The 20,633-nt window shown below is 40.6% G+C and overlaps 2 protein-coding genes across 4 annotated transcripts in view; one reads left to right on the top strand and one right to left on the bottom strand.

Moving 5' to 3' along the window:
- Positions 1 to 20,273, bottom strand: part of PLGRKT (plasminogen receptor, C-terminal lysine transmembrane protein) — a 53,908-nt gene extending 33,635 nt beyond the window's left edge. The window contains exons 1-3 of one of the 3 annotated variants that reach the window (XM_008568640.1): positions 20,205 to 20,273; positions 19,067 to 19,179; positions 17,160 to 17,246 (exon numbers count right to left, since the gene is read on the bottom strand). In XM_008568640.1, the coding sequence (XP_008566862.1) occupies positions 17,160 to 17,240 (81 nt within the window). In that variant the 5' untranslated portion in view covers positions 17,241 to 17,246; positions 19,067 to 19,179; positions 20,205 to 20,273. Of the gene's footprint in view, positions 1 to 17,159; positions 17,247 to 19,066; positions 19,180 to 20,200 lie in introns of those variants that run through there. The other 2 variants (XM_008568641.1, XM_008568642.1) reach the window with 2 other exon arrangements.
- CD274 (CD274 molecule) overlaps positions 18,432 to 20,633 on the top strand; it is a 34,954-nt gene continuing 32,752 nt past the window's right edge. The window contains 1 exon segment of the mRNA XM_008568647.1: positions 18,432 to 18,501. Within this exon segment, the coding sequence (XP_008566869.1) occupies positions 18,432 to 18,501 (70 nt within the window).

Here is a 20,633-nt window from a genome sequence, read left to right as displayed (position 1 = left end):
GAGATTAGATTATCCAGAGGACTGGGAGCAAAATGGGAGCAGAAAATGAATAAGGTCCCTTCCAAGTGTGAGGTTCTTTGACTCTGGGTAAGCTGGTGGAGCTGCAGCTGCTTCCCTGCCCCCTACCACCAAAGGGGGAAAACCAAGGCAGGTTATCATCCAGCAATGCTTTGCTGTTTAGATTTAGAAAGAATGAGAAACCTACTGCCCAGCCATGGGACTTCAGCATGCCAGGGTCCCTCCAGAAGTAATATGCTTTGAATCACAGAGGAGATGTAGATACTGAACTGCCTAAAAATATCAGGTCAAGTGATCCAAGGAGAAAAAATAATTCTTTTAACCCACAAAATTTGCACATGGCTTCCACTAGAGGAAGGAAAACTGAGAGATGTGAGCAATGATTTTTCCTCTCTATGGCAACTGCTTCAAGTCCCCTTGGTGAAGGAAGTCCAGAGATGACCATTTGATTTCCAAGTGGCTAATATTTAGATTCTTTAAGTTTTCATAAAACTGTCAACAAAGCTATGAACATGCTGCCATTTCTCCCCCACTGCGCCCCACCTCATGTAGAATGTGAGGGGCGTACAGCAGGGATCCTCTCACTGGAGAGGTCCACATCTGAGATACCTCATTTCACATCATAACGTTTTGAAGAAATTAGGTTTAAACATTAAAAAAAAAAAAAAAAAAAAAGCAATGTGATATGATGTTGGGTGGCAGGTTTTCTTCTTTTACAAAATGTATGAAAAGGACAAACCCACTGCCATTATCATTTTACTTTATGTCCCTTGTATCTGAAGATTACTTGTTCGATGTTGGGTGGCAGGTTTTCTTCTTTTACAAAATGTATGAAAAGGACAAACCCACTGCCATTATCATTTTACTTTATGTCCCTTGTATCTGAAGATTACTTGTTCTTCCTGATATCTATTACAAAAGGTAGAATCTTTTTTTCCTTTTCTTCATTGTTTTTGAGTTTGGGTATCCACTTCTTGCAAATAACAGTTCTTGACAATGAAAGTTCTAACTGTGCTATTTATCAAAGGGGCATATAAACAAAGTACTATTTAGAAATGAAATAATATTAAAAGGTTTTTACAACTCTAACTGAATAAAGTTTCCTTTGCTTCTTAGTGTCCCGAAGTCATTAAATACACAAATATTTAAATACTAAAAGTGTGAGAAAAATATTGAATTAAAATATACATTGCCAATTAGATCATATGGTGGTTTTAATTTTTATTATAATATGAGCAGGAAATAGTTCACCAAAAGCCTTTGGGCAGACTAGCAGTTGCTGACGTTAAGCTTTGGGGTCTACAAGTGCAGCTCCCACTGTGCCTTTTGTTTGTTTGTGTTCATTACAATGATAACATATAATTGCAGAGAGCTTTTCAAGAAAGGAAAATCACCCATAACCCCCTACGCCAATATTGCTTTTAAAACATTGAGGTCTTTGTGTTCAAAATTTCTTCAAGACTAACATGGCTTCAAATTAATATTTTCCTTTTTGGGTACATAATTAAAAATAATTATTTTATAATAAAAATTGGCATCTAAGCCATAGACAATACTTTAGAGCTCAAGTGGATATGCCAATATATAACAAAAATTCAGATCCTAAATGATATATTTATATTACCATAATGAAATAAATACCTAATATAATGGTCCACATATTTCTAAATTATTTTCTTTTTTTTTTTTGTCTTTTGTCTTTTTCCGTGTCTGGCAACGGATCGCAACCCTCAGTGTTGCCCCCGCACCAGACCGGGGACCAGCAACGGGACCGCAACCCTCGGCGCCGCTCCCGCGCCTCGCTCAGCCAGTGAGCAGGAACCGGTCTGTATGTGGGATCCGAACCCTCGGGCGGGAGCGCCGCCGCGCTTCCCAAGCGGCGCACTTATCCAGTGCGCCACCGGGCCGGCCCCTAAATTCTTTTCAATAAATAATATTTGAACTGAACCAGTAAACCTAAAACTAACATCATTAATTTACCAAATGGATTAAAAGAGAAAACAAAATTTTTGTTTACTGAACATGATCCAAATGTTTCTTTTTTCAAGAAAAGAACTATGTAAAATAATTTGAAACATTTCAGAACATGTAAATATTATAAAAGTATTCGACCTGGTCTTTTCATCTTTATATTCTCATTGATTAGCGTGGGGTGAAGGAAATGGTTAATGGACTTCTGTGGACAGCACCCAAGGACGTGTTCACTTGGTGAACTCGCAAACGAGTTAGCCAAGAAATGTCAAGGATTGCAAACAATCCTTGGCAACGCTTGAAGTCGTGAGAACACTTTCTTGGGATGTTCCCAGGAGACACAATATAGATAACCAAGTGCCTCAGAAGGGAGGTAGCGGCCTTCTGCTCTTGAAAATAGTATAGCAGAATTTATGTATTAATGCTTATCTCGCATGCACTAGCTTGCTAAATGTAATAAAAGCTGTAACAGCGGCTGGGTCGGTGCTATTTGCCTGAGAGAGCAGTAGCCCCCCGCTCTTCACCTGCATCTCGTCTGCTGCGTCTTCTTTCGCGTCTCCGATCATTTTAATCAACAGTGGGGCCTGGAATACTATCAGTACTTAATAAGCAATGAGTAAATAAGTCAGTATTAGAATATTCTCTTTGGAGTTCTATTTTTAACATAGTCATTAATAGAAGAAGCAAATCAAAATGCTAACATGCTTAATTACACTGCTAGGTAGCAGTATGTCATTCTAATGTTTTTTTCTGGAAATATTCTAAGGAATTTCTTTTAAAATTCTTGCCCAAATTTAAGGACAAGTGTAGGAAAGGTGAAGAAATTTTACCCTCAGAAACACTAGAAAACAAGTAGATAAGATGATAAAATAATTCGCTTTAAAATAATAATATAGTATTTTGACTTTAAAACTTTTCTTAAGCAAGAAAAATTGCTATTGCTGGCCTTAGTTGTGCCTGTTATTTTTTGCTTTATTTTTTGTGTATGTGACTCAAGTGAGTGTTTAAGACTATCATTCCCAAGTATAAAAGTTTATATTTCCTTCTGTAATCTGTGCAATCGACATTGCTATAAGCTTAAGACACAGAAATTAACAGAAGACACCAAAGATATACACAAATCATAATTAAGGCAATAACTAGTTTAAATGTAGGAAGGGCTGAAAAAATTGTGTTTTAGATTATGCTTCTCTATAAAAATACATTAATTGGTTCACACTGAAACTTTGCCTAACACTATTGTCTGTTGTGTTGCTCTTGGAATAAGGCAGATCCACAGCAGAAAATTGAGTGGTTCACCTCTCGCACAGTTCTAGTTTCATTCTAGAACATGGGCCAGTTTCATTCTTCTACATGTGGATATCCAGCTTTCCCACCACCATTTATTGAAGAGGCATTCTTTTCTTTTTCTTTCTTCCTTTTTTGTCTGCCTAGGTTATTTAGAAAAGACCATATTCAAGATCAGAAATTCTTTCTTATGCTTGCTCTAACATGCTGCTTAAGCTCTTGGTTGCATTTTTTATTTCATTGAGTGAATACTTCAGTTTCAGGAGTTCTGCTACATTCTTTATTAAGGTATTAATCTCCTTATAAACTTCCTCCCTTATATCATGGATACTTTTTCTCTTTATATTGTGTTGTCTAATTGTGTCTTTTTGTATCTCACTGAGTTTCCTTAAGATTGTTGCTCGGAATTCCTTTTCAGTCATTTCAAGGTTTTCATGTCTATGGGGTCCAGTACTTGAGAATTATTCCTTTGGTGGAGTCATTTGTCTGTTTTTTCATATTTCTGTATCTCTACACTGATGTCTGGTTATCTAATAGAGCAGTTGCTTCTTCTATTACTCTGGAGTGGGCTTTAAGGAGAGAGACTCCCGCCTGTAGATGTGTTTTATATTGACCATTGATGAGGGTGTTTAAATATTGGTTCTGGGTAGACACAGTATTGTAGTCTCCATGTGGGTACTTCATCTGTTTTCATAGTTAGAGCTGTGCGTGAGTGCCTTCATGGCCCAGGCACTGGGGTACTTAGCTGATTTCTTGCTGAGGTTAGTGACACTGTGTTGGTTCATCTAGGTTGTGGGCAAGCTCTTGAGTTCTTGATTTCTTGGGAGAAGTACCTGCATGCCCTTTTGCTTTTTGGTTGGGGTGAGTGCCCCTGGGTGGGCTTGTTGGCACTCTGGCTAGTGTCCTGTGACCCTGATGGGTGTACTGGAGCTCCTCGGTTTGGATGGTGACCCTGAGCACTGTTTCTCTTCTTTCCTATAGGCAGAGGCTCCTCCTGGGTCCTTGCTTCCCCCAGCTGGGGGATGGGTTGGTGATTGGGAATTTTCTACCTTACACTATTTGGGTATCCTGAGTCACTGCACACTTGCGGGTTTCCATGTGTGTCTTCCCCCAAATTAAGGCAGTCACACGGGCTGCTCACATACTTCCCACCCCCAGGTTTGGCAACACATGTGGCAGCATAATTCATCCTGTGGGTTGGGCCAGTAGGTCACTGGCATGCACTCACTCAGCTCTTTCCCTGGGCCCACTGGTAACTCTCCTCGTGTCAATGCAGTTGAGTGTTTGGCAGGCCACCTGCATGGTGGCAGTGGCTGCTGCTGTGGTGGCATACTACCCTCGTGGAGGCTAGTGGCTGTGGCAGTGGTTGTGGCAGTGTCAGGAGCTACCCATGGCTCATCAAAAATGGGTGTTCAGAAGACAGTGTTTAACTTAATTTATTTTCTAGGTATGTACATAGGTTGTCGTTCTATAACTTCTCTGTTGTTTCAATATCTATATCTGAAAGAGGACATTAAATTTATTAAAGAAGCAGCTGCTCTGTTGTAAATTCCATGTTACATGCTTGAGTTCTAGGTCTTTTCTCTTTGGTCAGCATGTATACTAATTTAATTTGATGTACATACCAGATGTGGAAATTAAAAAAGAAAGTACCAACTAGGTCAGAGAGCTAAATTGACTATGCGCTTATAACAAAGTCTGAACCAAATTTCTAATTTGTAATTTTAGCAAGTATCTGAAGCACTTTGGGGAACATCACAGTAAATCTACAATTGACAACAGCACTATTACGGTTTAATACATATTAACTTAAAATTGTGCAGTTTTAGTGTTTCTATTAAATGCAGTTACCTTTTAAATTCTAGATAGCTGTTCATAATAGAAACAGGAACATACCCATTATCTTGTTTGAGTGGAATCACCTGGAAATAGAGAGCAGCCACTCCCCCTTAAACTGAAAAAGAGCTTTACAAAAAAGAATTTAATGAAAGGACTGGGTACTGACTGTGAACAGGGATTAGGTAACCACAAGGGACGATGAGGCACCCGGGGGCTGACAACAGCAGGAAGTCATGAACACTTCCAGTCTAGAAGTGAAAAGGGAGGAAACAATATTAATGAGACACAATGAGGCTGGAGCTTTGGAAGAGACAAGGCTTAAAAGGATCTGTGGCTTAGGAGCCCACTGCCACTGCCAGAACCACAACCCAACCTCACTATCTCCCCACCCTCCAGTCTCCTTTTGGTGCTTCCCACTGCTGAGCCCAACCTGAAGCCAGAGGGCAAAGGAGTCTGGGAAATACAGTGATGAGGGTCAGACCCAGGGCTCAGGGCAGAAAAGGGCAGGGAATAAAAAGGGTCACCAAGAATAATCAACAAATTGGATACCTATTTATATGAAATAATTATTTGAGTCAGCATGAGAGGATTTTTTAGAGCTCTGGTTTGGATCACATCCAAAAGTCTTAGAAAATAGTAAAGTAGGCAACAAATTTTAAATTAACTTTAAAAAAAATTAGCAAGAAATTATGGTTACATACAAATCAGTATTAATTATAAAGTAAATACTAAGTATTGGAATAGATGTTAAATCTCTGGACAGGAAAAATTAAAAACAAGAAATATTTTTATTCAATGATTATAGTAAAACATACCTTAACTTTCTGTAACAGTCAGCCCAATATAAATACATGGTTTTTAAGAGAGAGGAACTATTTTTCCAATTACTCTGGCTCTCCAGAATAATGTCTACTCAGTAACTTCCTAAATTTGTACTAATTCCTTTGCAATATTCCACATACTTCCCAAGTCAAATTGTTATTTACCAAACTCTTCTTTAAGCTGGGATTTTTTTTGTTCTGAAACTTCCTTGAAAAGAAATCACAGGAACCCTGAAATATCTATGCAAAAGAAATAAAGAAGCAGGTATTCTTTTTTGTACAAGGTGGGCACATAGGAACACATCTGTGTCCTTTAGGTCAGTTCACAGTAACTTTTTGGAATGACTCAGTTCTGCCATCTCTTTAGAGGGGACACTTACAAATGCTTCAGGATTGAGCCAGCCCAGTGGGATCTGGAGATCCTACAAAAGGCTGTGGGGCTGAGTGGCCCCACAGGCAAAGTGGCCCCCTGGCTCCACTGTCAGGATTTATTATTTAAAATGTTAAACATCCTGCAAAGCAGCAGGAAGAAGAAACTAGAAAAGCATATGGCTGACCACAGAACTGAAGACAAAGGGGTGGGAAGGATAAAAATGGTGAAGAACAAAAAATATGCAGAATGAAATGAGAGATGGAAGAAAAAATAAAGTAGTGACTATGCACAAATAAAAGAGAAGAAAGTAGATAAGAAAAGCAGGGAACGTGACCAAGTATCTACTCTGTCACATGATCTAGCACTTAAGTATCCTTGTCTACATCTTAGAGATGAAGAAGCTGAGGCTCAGAGAGCCTATGTCATTTACCCAAGGTCATTCAACCAGTAAGTGATGGAGTCAGGGTTTGACTCAGGTGTGTCTGACTCCATTGCCTGTGAACTTTTGATTGTACACAAAGGAGAGTGAATCCAAAATCCTTAGCAGCCATACCCTGGCCTTAAACCCCTGTATACAACAGCCTGGGGCCTGGTTTCCCTTTCTAGGTTTTCCGCTATGCCACCTAAACCTGCCTGCAAGTTCTACCGTCCTCTCTTTCTATTCTTCAGTCTTGTACACATTTCACAGTAAGACTGTCCCCACATCCTATGCACTGCTAACACAGTCCTTTCCCAGTTATGTAAGCAATACAACTTAAGAATACTTTTATAATTATTTACAAGACATTCCATTTTTAAATTTAACTTTTTTACCCCAAAAATCTTGGTTAGTGTGTAATTTATAAACTTCTGGAACATATAAAAATAGTTAAACAAATGGAAAAACATTCCCTGTTCTTAGATAAGAAGACTCAACAGTTCTTCCTAAATAAATATATAAATTAATGCAATCCCCCCCCAAATATCAACAAACTATTTAGTAGAGTTAGATAAATTGATACTAAAATTCCTATGGAAAAGCAAACATGTAAGAATATCTAAGAAAACACTAAAAAGAAAAACTATAAGAGTATACCTGCTTACCCAGGCATTAAAATATACTAAAAAGCACATATCATTACAACAATGTGGTACTAGTACATGACTAGACAAACTCACCAGTAGAATAGAATATCCAGAGACAAAACCAAGTACATATAGAGACTTAGTGTATTATAAAGGTGGTATCTCAAATCAGAGGAGGTAAAGGCGGACTTTTAAACACCCACCAATAATAGGTAGCCATTTAAGAAAAGATAAAATTAGACCCCTATCTTACACCATATATGAGCATAAACTCCAAATGGATTAGAAATCTTTTTTTTTTTTTTTTTAAAGATGACCGGTAAGGGGATCTTAACCCTTGACTTGGTGTTGTCAGCACCACGCTCAGCCAGTGAGTGAACCGGCCATCCCTATATGGGATCCGAACCTGGGGCCTTGGTGTTATCAGCACCGCACTCTCCCGAGTGAGCCACGGGCCAGCCCTGGATTAGAAATCTAAATGTAAATAAAGTTATATATGTACCATATGAAAACATGGGCAACTATGATGTAGGACAAGTCTTTTTAAGTAACTGCTTACAATGCACAGGCAATAAAACATTAATAATTGGACTACATAAAACTTAAACTTTTTTATGGTGGAAAAAATTCATCATAAACAAAGTGACAATCTGGGAGAAAATATTTGTAAAATATTCTGCAGACAAAAAGCCAATACCCCTAAAATAAAGAACTCTTAAAAATTGAAGGAGGGGACAAAAACCCAATGAATAGATAATTCATAAAAACGACATATATAAATGACCCTCAAACATGTGAGAAAATGTTCAAATTCACTCATAATTAAAGAAAAGCAAATTAAAACAAGACTGAGATACCATTTCTTGCCTACCAGACTGGCAAAAATTATAAAGCAAGACAACACACTCTGTCAGTGAGACTTTGGGAAAACAGACACTTTCAAATTGGTACAATCCTTCTGAAGGGAAGTGCGGCAGTATCTAACAAAGCTTGCATAGGTATCTACCTTTGACCCAGCATCCCTACCCTGAAGATATACCTCTAACAATACAAAAATATAAAAGTACAAGTTTATCCACTGTAGCACTGTTTGTGGTAGAAAAATAGCAGACATAACCTAAGTACCTGTGGTAGACAGAATAGCCCCAGAAAAGCCCTTGTCTGACCCCCAGAACCTGTGAAGATATTACCTTAAATGGCAAAAGGAACTTTGCAGATGTAGTTAAGTTAAGGATTTTGAGATAGAATGAGTATCCTGTATTATCTAGGCTGAATATATAATCACAAGTATCCTTATAGGATAAAATATGGAAAAAGAGAGTCAGAATTAGAGAGAAATTAAGATGCTATACTGCTGGCTTAAAGATGGAGCCATGAGCCAAGGAATGCATGCAGGCAGCCCCTAGAAACTGGAAAGGGCAAGAAGAGACCCACCAGAAGGAATGCCTCCCTGGCTTACACCTTGATTTTGGTCCAGTGAGATCCATTTTAAACTTCTGTTCTCCAGAACTGTAAGATAAGAAATGTATGTTGTTTTAAATAACTAAGCTTGTGATAATTTGGTACAGCAATAGAAAACTAATGCAGTGCCCATACATCATTTGAATAAATTATGATACATTCACACAAAGGAGTACTATGCAATCATCTTTTAAAAATGAGGATGCTCTCTATGAAGTGATTTGGAGTAATTTCCAGGGTATACTGTTAAATGAAAAAGCAAAGTAAACAATAAGATGCTACCCTTCAGATAAGAAAGAAGGGGACATAAGAAAATACACATGTATCTGTTCGTTGTGCAAAAGAAGAGGAGGAAGGATTTAAAAGATGTGATGCCTATAGAAGGGGAGTACAAAAGGGGTATTATAAAGAAGAGGGGGAATAGGAATGGCTTAGTAGGGTTGAGGAGGGAGCAACATTTCTTGGAGAGTACTTTTTGTATAGTATTGACTATCAGAAACACAGTAATGTATCATATACTTCCCCTGCCCTATAGCTAGAAAGTCAACCCAACATGGAGAGAATACAAAGTATAACAAATAAATCTAACTGTACTACAAATGAATACCTAACCACACTGAAGGAACCCAGGAAGAACTAATCTAATTAGCCTACAAAAACAGTATTGTTACTGGATTCTGTAAAAAAAGCAAAAAATGTAAGAACATATAAACAATGTACTCTCGTTAGTCAATCTGTTTCTCAGAGGGGTATGTATGTATTGGCAATTCTGAAACAACTTTATGGGCCTACTAGGATTGAAGTGAATATATTATAGATAATGAGAGCCAGACCTGCAAGAAAGGATTTACAAATAAACAAAGGGAAAAGGCTAGAATGAAACTTCTCATACTGGATCAGAATTGGAGGTACAGTACAAGCTCAAAGTTTAGAATATACAAGGGTACTTCAAAAAGTTCATGGAAAAATAGAATTGAAAGACAATATTAATCTTTCTATGAGCTTTTTAAAGTACCCACATATATACAGATAGATAAATATAAAATAAATATGGGTCTGTGTATACGCATGGGTCAGGAAACACAAGTTTCAATGGGCTAAGAGGTTTCTAAATACCATCCTCTGATCAAAGGAACCAGAACTCCATGAAGAGTGTTCAATTACAGACCTGGGGCAGGGGCAATATTAGGCGAGCCTGGCATATCTTATAATCACAGAAAATAAGCAAGTACTCCAAAATACAAGAACACAAGAATGTCAAGAGGACATACAAGCCAACTGGAAGGAGCTCCCAATAGTCACTTCAGGAACAATTTGAGCCACAAGATAAACATTGATGGTACTAGATTATAACCCATAGACTAAAATGTTCATGAGAACATATGGATATAAATTATTGAAAAATACATGGAGAAGAGTCAGCTCTTTCAATTAACAAATACAGATGGAATGAAGTAAATACAAAATCAACATTAGATAAACACCTCAGCAATAATTGACGCATATAAGATCCCACTAATGGATGCCAAAATCAGTATGCAAAAGTTCAAGGAGAAGCAGGATATTAGCAAAGTCTCAAAGTATCTCTCCAAAAACATTTATTAATTAGAAAAGAAAAAATAGTAACTTAGCATGGAGCACATTATTTTACACATAGTAAATAAGTATATTTTTTGGTTTACAGCTATGCCTTATTTTCTTAACATAAAACTCTAACAATATACACACAGGTCAAATTTTGGTTCTCTCTCTTTTTTATCTTGAATTTGTTGCATAAACTCAGGAAACAATGAATAAACATTTGTTCACTGCTCAACTAATCTTTACATTGCACTGTAGTTTATTTGCACTGCAGCAACAGCATGGACCTGTGTAATCTATTCTTCCTGCATTCTCTTATCTTTACGCTTCCAGTTTCCATCCTATTTTGTAACATCAAAATGCTTTTCTGCCACTCTGGTGATATAAATTAGTTTAGGTGTGCCATCTAGTGGCATTTTAAGAAAGTATTCATTTTTACATGAGTGATCCATACTTTACTGAATATAGCCACCCATTCACCATCCTCACTAACGGAGGCTAGGAAAAAGCAGTGAATTGAAGTTTGACAATGATCTGAAAATATCTTTATAAGTAGTAGTGTGAATCCCCTCCATCATGATTTGAACCAAAGTTGTTAATAATAAAATGAAACTTTTTGATTTGAGGCCTTTTATAAAACTTGATTAACCACACCCCAGTGACTGATTTAAATTCATTCATGATTAACTTATTATTAATCAAAAACTTATTTGGTTACATCTCTAACATAAATTACATCAAATAACTACAAATCACCAATTAAGATTATGTAGCATTACAGAAAAAGAAGGAAAAGACAAAGGTTCTCAACCCAGACTTTGCATTACAGTCCCCTGAAGAGCTTAAAATAACAATGACATCCACACCCATCCATGAACGGATCCAATTGGTCAGGAGTGGGATCTAAACAACCAAAAGCCCCTGGAGGAATGGAAGGTATGGCCAGGAATGAGAACCTGGCCACTGGTATAAGAGATGTAGCTGAATCTCTTTCCTTTCCTCTGAAAGAAAAACAACAAAAAGGAATTACCGAATTTGAGTGATAAAGACTTTCATTATTAGACTTTTATAGTTTGGCTTTATTTCTTCTATTTATCCTTTTATTGGGGTGCCATTAAACAGCCAAAAGACATGCCATCACAGGCTAAAGATATCATTTAGGCATGGTATTTCAACCAGGACTTTTTTTTTTAACTTCACCTTTGAAGACCTTGCAAAAACATGTCATCTTCCACCCTAGGGACCCAGTCCATCCCATTTGCAGAGTCTTCTCAGTCCTGGGGACTTGTGGGGCATGAGGATAATTCCAGCCCAGCCTTAGCTATTTGGATTCACTCAACAAGTAGGGAGGAACCCACGGGTAGCTTCAGGGGTATTGTGATAGCATGATTCTTAAGTTTAGTGGTGGGTTCTTTAGTATTCATTTTATTATGCCTCATAACTTACATTTATTATAAATATATTCTGTTGCATGTATCAAATATCTCATACTTTAAAAAAAAAAAAAAAGAAAGAACAGCTCTGAACCCCAAGAATGATGCTCGAAGTTTAATTCCTTTAAATAATGAGCATTCAAGGAACAATCCAATCATCCACAATGGCTACGGATGAGAATGTTTCTCTCTAGGCTGCCCCAGTTAGCATCAGAGCTCAAGTAGCTTCAGGGTTGAAAGTCTGGTTCAACTGTGTTGATCTATATTCTCCTGGTCATCCTTCCGTGAAATTAAAAGATAAATAATAAAGTAGATCAACAAGGAAAAGCTAGTCACGTCAAGCAACACATTGCTGGGAGAATCAATCCACCATGGGCCCTGAATCTTCCTGCACATTCTTGAGGGGAAGGCCAAGCATGCAAGCCCTGACTGCTCTTTACCATGGTCTCTTCCCAGAGTTCTGTCTGCAGTGAGCAGCCTTGAGCGATGAGGGAACATCTCCCAGTCAAAGAGCAGGCTTGCTCGCCACTCATGATAAAAGTGGTAGATTCCACAGTCTCGATGTTCCTCAGCTATGTCATAAACCCACTGCACCCATCTCAGCATCCAGCTAGGCTCACCCACATCTGCTCCATGGGACTTGCAGTGCATGGAAAACTGGAGCCAACACCATGCTTGCTGCTTACTGTGCTGTGAGTAAAAAGTCCTCTGCCGGCATCCATGAAACACTAACAGGCTAATTTGTTGGGTTGCAAGTAGGGTAAAATTTTAGATGCTACACAGGGCCTGACAGTTTTGTTGATAAGGATGAGATGCTGATAGAGAAATGGTTTTCTGGAAGAGAAAGGACAAGGTCCCTCATTGGCTGGATTAGAGGATACGAGAAGAGTCCCTGAGATCTGGTAATAAATGTTTTTGCCTAGGAGGTGGTGCGGGTGGAAGGGTAGAGTAAGAGTCCCTCACTGTCCTACATGTTAAATGAAGTTGAGAACGAAAGGTGGGGCTTGGGGTGTGGCATGCGCTCTTCTGGAAGGATGTTATGACAATGGGGTAGCAAGCCCCGATCTCCAGCAGAAAGGCAATGCAACATGGCTGTGGCTGCTGAGTCAAGGGGCCCCCAAAGCTGAAATAAGTGGTGTCAGCAAGGAAGATATAGCACTCTGGGTGGACGAAAAGCAACAGACATTCGTTTGTTGAGCAGGAGGCCACCTGAAACTGAAGCTAAACACAAAGACTTGCTTATTGGCACTGAGCTGGTCTCTCCCTCCATAACCCCGCCTCTCCCCCAACTTCAGCTGCTTTAGGGAGGAAAGCTGTGCTGGAACTTCAGGGAGGGGAGGAACTCTAACTTTCTTGGTTCTGTTGGATGCAGGCACCGAAGTCTACTCGGTACCATGGAGGGAGGGTGTGATAAGCACTGAGGTGGTCCTGAGTGCCGAGGACGGCAGGCAGTGCTGTGGTATCAGCAAAGGCTAAAAGAATGACGCCCCTGAATGGCAGTGCTCTCCAGAGGCCAGGGGTGCCCAGGGGAGGAAGCAGCTCCCATTTCAGATGAGGAGCCAAAGGACAAAAGCCCTCCCATCCCTTTGCACTCCCAATCTCCCCAGTTGAGAAACAGCATAATCCCCTGAAACTACTATGATAAGCCCTGAAGTACTTAAACTCTTTGGTTTTCAGGGAGGAAAGCACCTAAATTCAACTGACAGAGTTTGAGCAGAGTTCTCAATGAGGAAGGAAAATTAAAGGGACCTTGAGCCAACTCAAGATACTATGATGTTTGTACACAGTCCCCTGCCCACACATATAAATGTATAATGAAATTGATGTGTTACATGCTTGTATTGTAAAACTCATAGTCACCAGAGGAGAATCTCCCATTCAGGGATGCCTTGACCCCTCCCAGGTGGTCTAATAGGAACAGAAGAATCCCAGGGAGAAAAAGGGAAGGTCACAGCCGACCTCCAGAGAAGCCATTGCTCAGTACAGCAACACCATCTGCTGGACACAGGCACCAAATACACCCTGCACTGCTTTGCTAAGGCTGCCATAACAAAGGACCACAAATCTGGGCTAAGCACAGATATTTATTGTCTCGGTTCTGGAGGATAGAAATCCAAAATCAAGGTGCCTACAGTGTTGATTCCTTGCTAAGGCTATGAGAGAAGTCTCTGTTCCAGGTCTTTTTCCTTGGCTTACAGATGGCCAACATCATATTCAGATTTCACTCATCCTATATGCATGTCTGTGTCCAAATTTCCTCTTCTTATAAGGCCACTAGTCATATTGAATTAGGGTCCACCCTAGTGACCTCATTTTAACTTGATTACCTCTGTAAAGACCATATCTCAGTAGAGTCACATTCTGAGACACCAGGAGTTAGAACTTCAACATGTGAATTTTGGGCAGAGAGACACAATTCAACCCACCACACACCAAAAAGGAGAAGCAATTGTTGGTCTGCTGTGGAGCTCTTGTTAAAGATAAACACTAATTTGTGGAGGCCTTCTGACTCTCAGGACTGACATCCCCATGTTGGTGTGGGTCAGCTAGGACACAGCAACTCTAAGGAAAGGGCCCATTTCCTGGTCAAATGGAAATGATGTGTTTGAGGATATGGCTGGCCTGCCTCTAGTATTGTCTCACTTTTTGCATTAAGGAGCACGGGTTTAGTATCCCTTATCTGAAATTCTTGGGACCAGAACTGTTTCAGCCTTCAGATTTTTTTTTTCCAGATTTTGGAATATTTGCAGAATACATACAGGTCAAGCATCCCAAATCCAAAAATCTGAAATCCAAAATGCTCCAATGAGCACTTCCTTTGAGGGTCATATCAGCACTCAAAAAGTTTTGGATTTTGGAATATTTCAGATTTCACAGTTTTGCATTTGGGATGTTCAATCTGTAGTAGCTACCTCTTTGGGGAAAACTTTACCTCCTTCTCTTCCACCTGAAACAAAGCTACTGGCTCAGCATGGCCCTGGATTCACAGAGATTCTCCTAAATGCCTGGGCCTGGTTTGCCTTTGGTTCAGCTAAGCTGAAAACTGACGGTGCTGATAGTGCTACTGCTGCTGTTTGACCTCAGCATCAGCTATATAAAACCTAACTGCTGGGATGGGTGGGCAGAACTCAAAGCTCTTCTCAGAGCTCTGCTCAATCAGGCCGAGGGACAGATTGTTCAGAGGGGCAATCCACAGTGGGCCCTGAATGTCCCTGCACATTCTTGCTGGGCAGGTCAAGAATAGAAGGCTCATTACTCAAGTCATTTCTCTGGGTTGTGTTTCAGTGACCAGCCTTGAAGAATGAGATAAAGTAGCTTCCACCCATCTTCCCCTCCACCCCTTGCTCATGGCTTACTATAAAAGCAGTTGATTCCCCAAGCTCAATGTTCCTCATATGTGACACAAATCCACTGAGTGCACAGCACTTGTGTAAGCCCATGCTCATCTTTTTCACCTCTGTGAGTCTTGGAGGTCATGGAGAATTGACACCAATATCATGCTGATGCTGCTTGCTGTGCTGTGAGTAATAAAGTCCTCTGTTTCTGACATAGTTGTCTCCGGTCTTCTGCAACAGGCTAACTTGTTAGCTTGCAAGTAGGGTAAAATCTCAGAACCTGTACAGACTTCATGGGGACTGACATAAGAGTAAAGCCTTATAGTTTACAGAAGTCTTTGACAGGATGCTCTAAGCATCTGACACACTTGGCTGATTCACATACCTAATATCTGGTCTCCTCTAGTCATGACAGTCTGTTACAATAATTCAGTTGCCCATTCTCCCAATTGTTTCATGAGACACTCTTGTCAATCTTAAATAGCAATAATAACAGCAACAACTAATCCTTACAGAGTGAGAGATTTTTCTAAAGATATGAGGCATTGTTCTATACACTATATGTCATCTTTACCCCTAAAAACATCCCTCTGAAGGGGATATTAATACCTCTAGTGTACTGGTCAGGAGACTGAGGCATAAGTCATATAGTTAGTCAAGGGTGGAGCTGGGATTCAAATCCAGGCAGTCTGGTTTTGGTCCTCATTTGTAATCATTAGCTCTACTACCTTGCCGTAGGACCCTCTACTCACAGGGCCATAATGGACCACAGAGGTCTAAAGATCTTTGTCTGAAATCTTAGGAAAATAGTTCAGGTCAAACTTTTAACACTTGATTTTGACTTCCGACATTGTAAAATACTTTTTGACAATCTGTAGTAGGCAATTAGACCCTCTTCTACTGTGCTTGGATCTTTTCTATCCAGCCACTGTATAAATCCAGCGTCAGGTTTTCATACTCCCTATTACTTCCTTATTGCTGCTGTAACAAATTACCATGAACTTTGGGCTGGCCAGTTAGTTCAGCTGGTTAGAGTGTGGTGCTGATAACACCAGGGTCCAGGATTTGGTCCCTGTACTGGCCAGCTGCCAAAAAAAATTATAATGAACTTAGTAACTTAAAAGAACATGAATCTAATATCTAACAGTTCAAGTTTTCACACTCCCTATTACTTTCTTATTGCTGCTGTAACAAATTACCATGAACTTCGGGCTGGCCAGCTAGTTCAGTTGGTTAGAACATGGTGCTGATAACACCAGGGTCCAAGGTTTGATATCTGACTGGCCAGCTGCCAAAAAAAAAAAAAAAAATTATTGTGAACTTAGTAACTTAAAAGATGAATCTAATATCTAACAGTTCTGAGGTCAGAAGTCCTAAATGTGCTGGTGGCAGGATGGTGTTCCTCTGGAAGTTCTACAGGAGAATCTGTTTCCTTCCCTTTTCCAGCTTCTAAAGGCTGCCTGAATTCCTTGGCTCATGACCCTTACTCCATCTTCAAAGCCAGCAGTGTAGCATCTTCAAATCTCTCTCTCTCTTACTCTGACTCTTGCTTCCCTTTTTCCCTTATAAAGACCCTTGAGATTATAATGGTCCTATTTGGATAATCCAGGATAACCTCCCCATCTCGAACTCCTTAAATAAACACACTGAAAAGTCCCTTTTGCCATGTAAGGTAACACATTCACAGGCCCCAGGGATTAGGATATGGATATCTTTAAGGGTCCATTATTCTGTCTGCCGTACACAGTAAGCAGTTATCTCCTCCTGCACTATGGAAAATTTTATACAAGTATCTGGATTGGAGATTCAAGCAAGCCTATTGACCAGATAATTAGTAGTCCACTTCATCTTGGCTTTGAGGAGAGAGCCCCAAGAGCATTTTATCTTTGGGGGTCAAAGAGAATATATTGCTGGAGCACATGTGGTAGGAATGTTAGCCATTGCAACATAATAGCTTAATTATTTTAAAACATACCTGAACTCGAGCATTCATAAGCATAAGCTCTTGTTGCTTTTTCATGCTTTCATTCATAGATTTTGAAAATATGAACCCCATCTTGACCTAAAGTGTAAAAAAGCAAAGAGACATAAAACAATATACTACAAGCATCCTTGTATGCTCTGCTTTTGGCAATCCTGAGCTTATAACAAAATAAAAAAAGAAAATTTTCTAACTTAGGAACATAGTGTGAATTCTAGTCTTTGCTCCTAACTAGCTGTCAGACCTCAGGTATACTTAATCAGCCTGGCCATCATTTACTTACCTAAGACCAGCTGATTGAACCAGATGGCTCCTGAAATCTTTCCAGGTTATGTAAGTATATTACTCCACTTTTTCTGATTTTTCTTCCCACTATAAATCTCAAAGAACTGAATACTTAAAAGAAAAAAAAATGTCCTTTTTTGGGAGGGGTAGGTTGGATACCATTCATCCTCTTACCTTCTGTACAGTGGAACAACAGAATTTTTGCATCTGAGAAGAACAGATTTCTCTGTGCTCCTTGCATTTGTGTTTTAAGAAGATTGTGATGTCTCAAGATCAGGTCAGTATACCAATATTCTTCCTGCAGTCTCACCACATTCCCTGCCCCTCTCCTACATGCCCTTTATTTCTATCCACCCACTGCCAACATTCCTTAGCCATCCTCCTCCAGCTTCTCTTTGCTCTCTCCAAGCTAGTACTGAAGTTCACAAAGGAGAAAAAACATACGGATTCTTAAATGTCCTGGGAGATGCACTTTTGAAATGAATACCTGGTATTGTTCATCTTATCACACCTAAGAAGTTCTTAAGTGGGCTGTCAACTCAAAGTGTGCCAGAACTCCAATTTTAGTTCTTAATCCCATTGGGTAAGTACAGAAAACCTTCAGCTCGTTATTGATTTTACTTCCAGAAGACTGAAAAATTCAGGGGAAACGTACAACTGCTCTACCCTCTTCAGCAATGTTCCTATACATCTCCTCTTTAATAGGCTGTTGAGTAGGGTTGTGGAACCTCAGGTCAGAGTGGCCAGTCTTATGCTTTATAGCCAGGATTCACAAGTCTTCCGTGCGAAGCCCAAACAGAGCTCCTACTTTCTATATCCTCACCAAGAAATCCTGGGTTCTGGCTAACTGAGGCAAAGATGGGGGAGAGAGGGGATATTTCATGTCAGGTGGAATGAGTTTCCTCTGCTAATGGGGCTCCAGGTGAGTGGGAGCTGCAAGCCAGACTTCAGTGACTTCCCTGTACTCTGGCCAAAGACACCATGGAGCTACAGAGGCCTCTGAGTCAGGGTCAGCTTCAAAGTTGGGCACAGGAGACCAAACCACCTACTGGTGAGTAAAGACACCACCCTAAATGGGCCTGGGAGATCGTGCAATTCTCCTCCCCCTCTGTCACTGTCCCACTCCAGCATCCTGTGACCAGAGTTAGAGGCCACTCACTGAGAGCCAGGAGATCTAGCAGTTCTCTCTTTTCTCCAGATTTTGACAACTCCATGTGAATGTCTCCAACGGCATACCAGAACTTGTCTAAAGGCAGAAACAATATATCATCTATTTTGACAGTGTCTGTGGTGTCTGCTTCCCATAAATGTTGGCACAAAGAACAAGTGATACAAGAAAAACTGGCTCAGGCCACTTGCCATTCCTTATTTTTTCTTCTGCCACATGCAAATGAATAATTGAATTTTTTATATCTGCCACAAACACTTAAAAAGAAAACAAGTGTCCTCTAGTCTCATTCTTCCAGGCCCACACCCTATGTGCCACACACAGAGCTGTTTCACTTAGAGTGCTCTTGTTTGTGAGAAGATGGGATCTCCCCTGAAGTAAAGGGACAGTCCTCATGTCAATCACCTGGGGAAGAGGAACTACCTGGACAGTTAGGATTTAGACTTACCTTTTTCTGGGCCTTGCTCTCTTGGGGTTGGACCTGTAGTTCGGATGCGTTAGGGGACACTCCCAGCTGGAAAGGTTAAAGCAGGAAGAAGAGCTTCCCTGGAGGAACCACACCTGAAAATGAGCACACCACACCTTGTGAACTTCACCTGGAATTTCAGTATTTTCAACTTCTTCTTCTTCCCAACTTCTACCAAAGCCACCCAAAGTCTGGGAATACTCCTTAGGGTGTCCAGAATACTCTGAGCTTTCTCTCTCCTGCTCACAAAGTATATATCTGAAAATAAATACAAGTGACCTTGCAATAGGGATATTTTTGACTTCACTCATTTGTATAAGGTCTTTTAAAAATTTTAACGACTTATCATGGGTAACAAATTTCTTGGTACTTATACAGCTTAGACATCAGTGTGACTCATAGGGCTGAGAATGGGCCTCTTCTCTCTTCATTTTTCCTTTGAAAATGAAAAATTTCAAGACCTTGGAAGGGGCCTTTAATGCCCTAGCCCTGCCTCACTTGTGCTACAGATCACTATAGGAAGGTGTTATTTGAGCGGAGGAAAGTTGGGGCCGCAAGTTCCAAGCAACCTTTCTCTGGTTACACCCTGGGAACCTGGATTTGATCTTACTTAAAAAATAAAAATAACAATTTCGTGACGTCTGTCATCCACATTTCTGCACTGACTTATTTCCTGATCAAATGACACATTATCTGAATTCTATGACTCGTCGCATAATCACAATCATTTTCAATAAATCTGTGCATTCCATTCGAACTAGGCCACTTCTCCCTGCAAATTCCAGCTCACACCACAGCTTCCAGTGGGTTTTCTGTAATTAACTCCACCCTGGTTCCTTGGACCCAATTACTGTAATTTGGGTATTTTCCACAACGGTATGATTTCCGTTGATTTTACTCTGCCTACTTTTGCCAACTCGGTTATAGAGATACGGAGAGATCACGAATTCATGCGTCCAGAACGGGCTCTCGTGAAACGAGGCTGGCAATACCCTGTCAGCAGCACTAGGGACAGTAGGAGAGTCGAGGGCGGGCGTTCAGGTGCAGCGCGACCCCGGCGCGGCCTGGCAAACCCGGGGCCCGGGAGCTCCCCACCCGCCCGCGGCCGGCGCTCACTCACTGCACAGCGGGCGGCGGAAGCGCGGGGACAAAGTGATCCCCGGAGAGGCCTCCAAGCCCGGGCTCCCTTGGACGGCGGCCTGGACCGGGCCTTGTCCCGCAGAGCCCCGGGATTGGCTGGCCATGACAGCGGATGACGAGCCTCAGCCAATCAACACGGCTCTCGGCTTCCTTAAAGGGTCCGCACGCCTGAAAGAGGCCAGGTATGTCCTTCCGGAGCGAGGCTCCCTGGGACCGGAAGTGGGAGGAGCAGGTCAAAGCGGCAAATTCAAAACCGAAGCGACTCTGCTGTCGAATTTTGAGGGGAGGCAGAGAAAGCAGAATGGAAATTTCAACTAAAGGTCTCCTCCTCAACTATAAAATTGCCACCATCAAAGTGGCAAAAAAGTGAGACAGGAATTGAAAAAGAATAGACGGCCAGCGTTATTAA

Source organism: Galeopterus variegatus, unplaced genomic scaffold, assembly GCF_000696425.1.
Source record: "Galeopterus variegatus unplaced genomic scaffold, G_variegatus-3.0.2 Scaffold427, whole genome shotgun sequence".
NCBI lineage: Eukaryota > Metazoa > Chordata > Mammalia > Dermoptera > Cynocephalidae > Galeopterus > Galeopterus variegatus.
The sequence above is the reverse complement of the archived record's forward strand: the minus strand, read 5'-3'. Positions and strand labels throughout refer to the sequence as shown.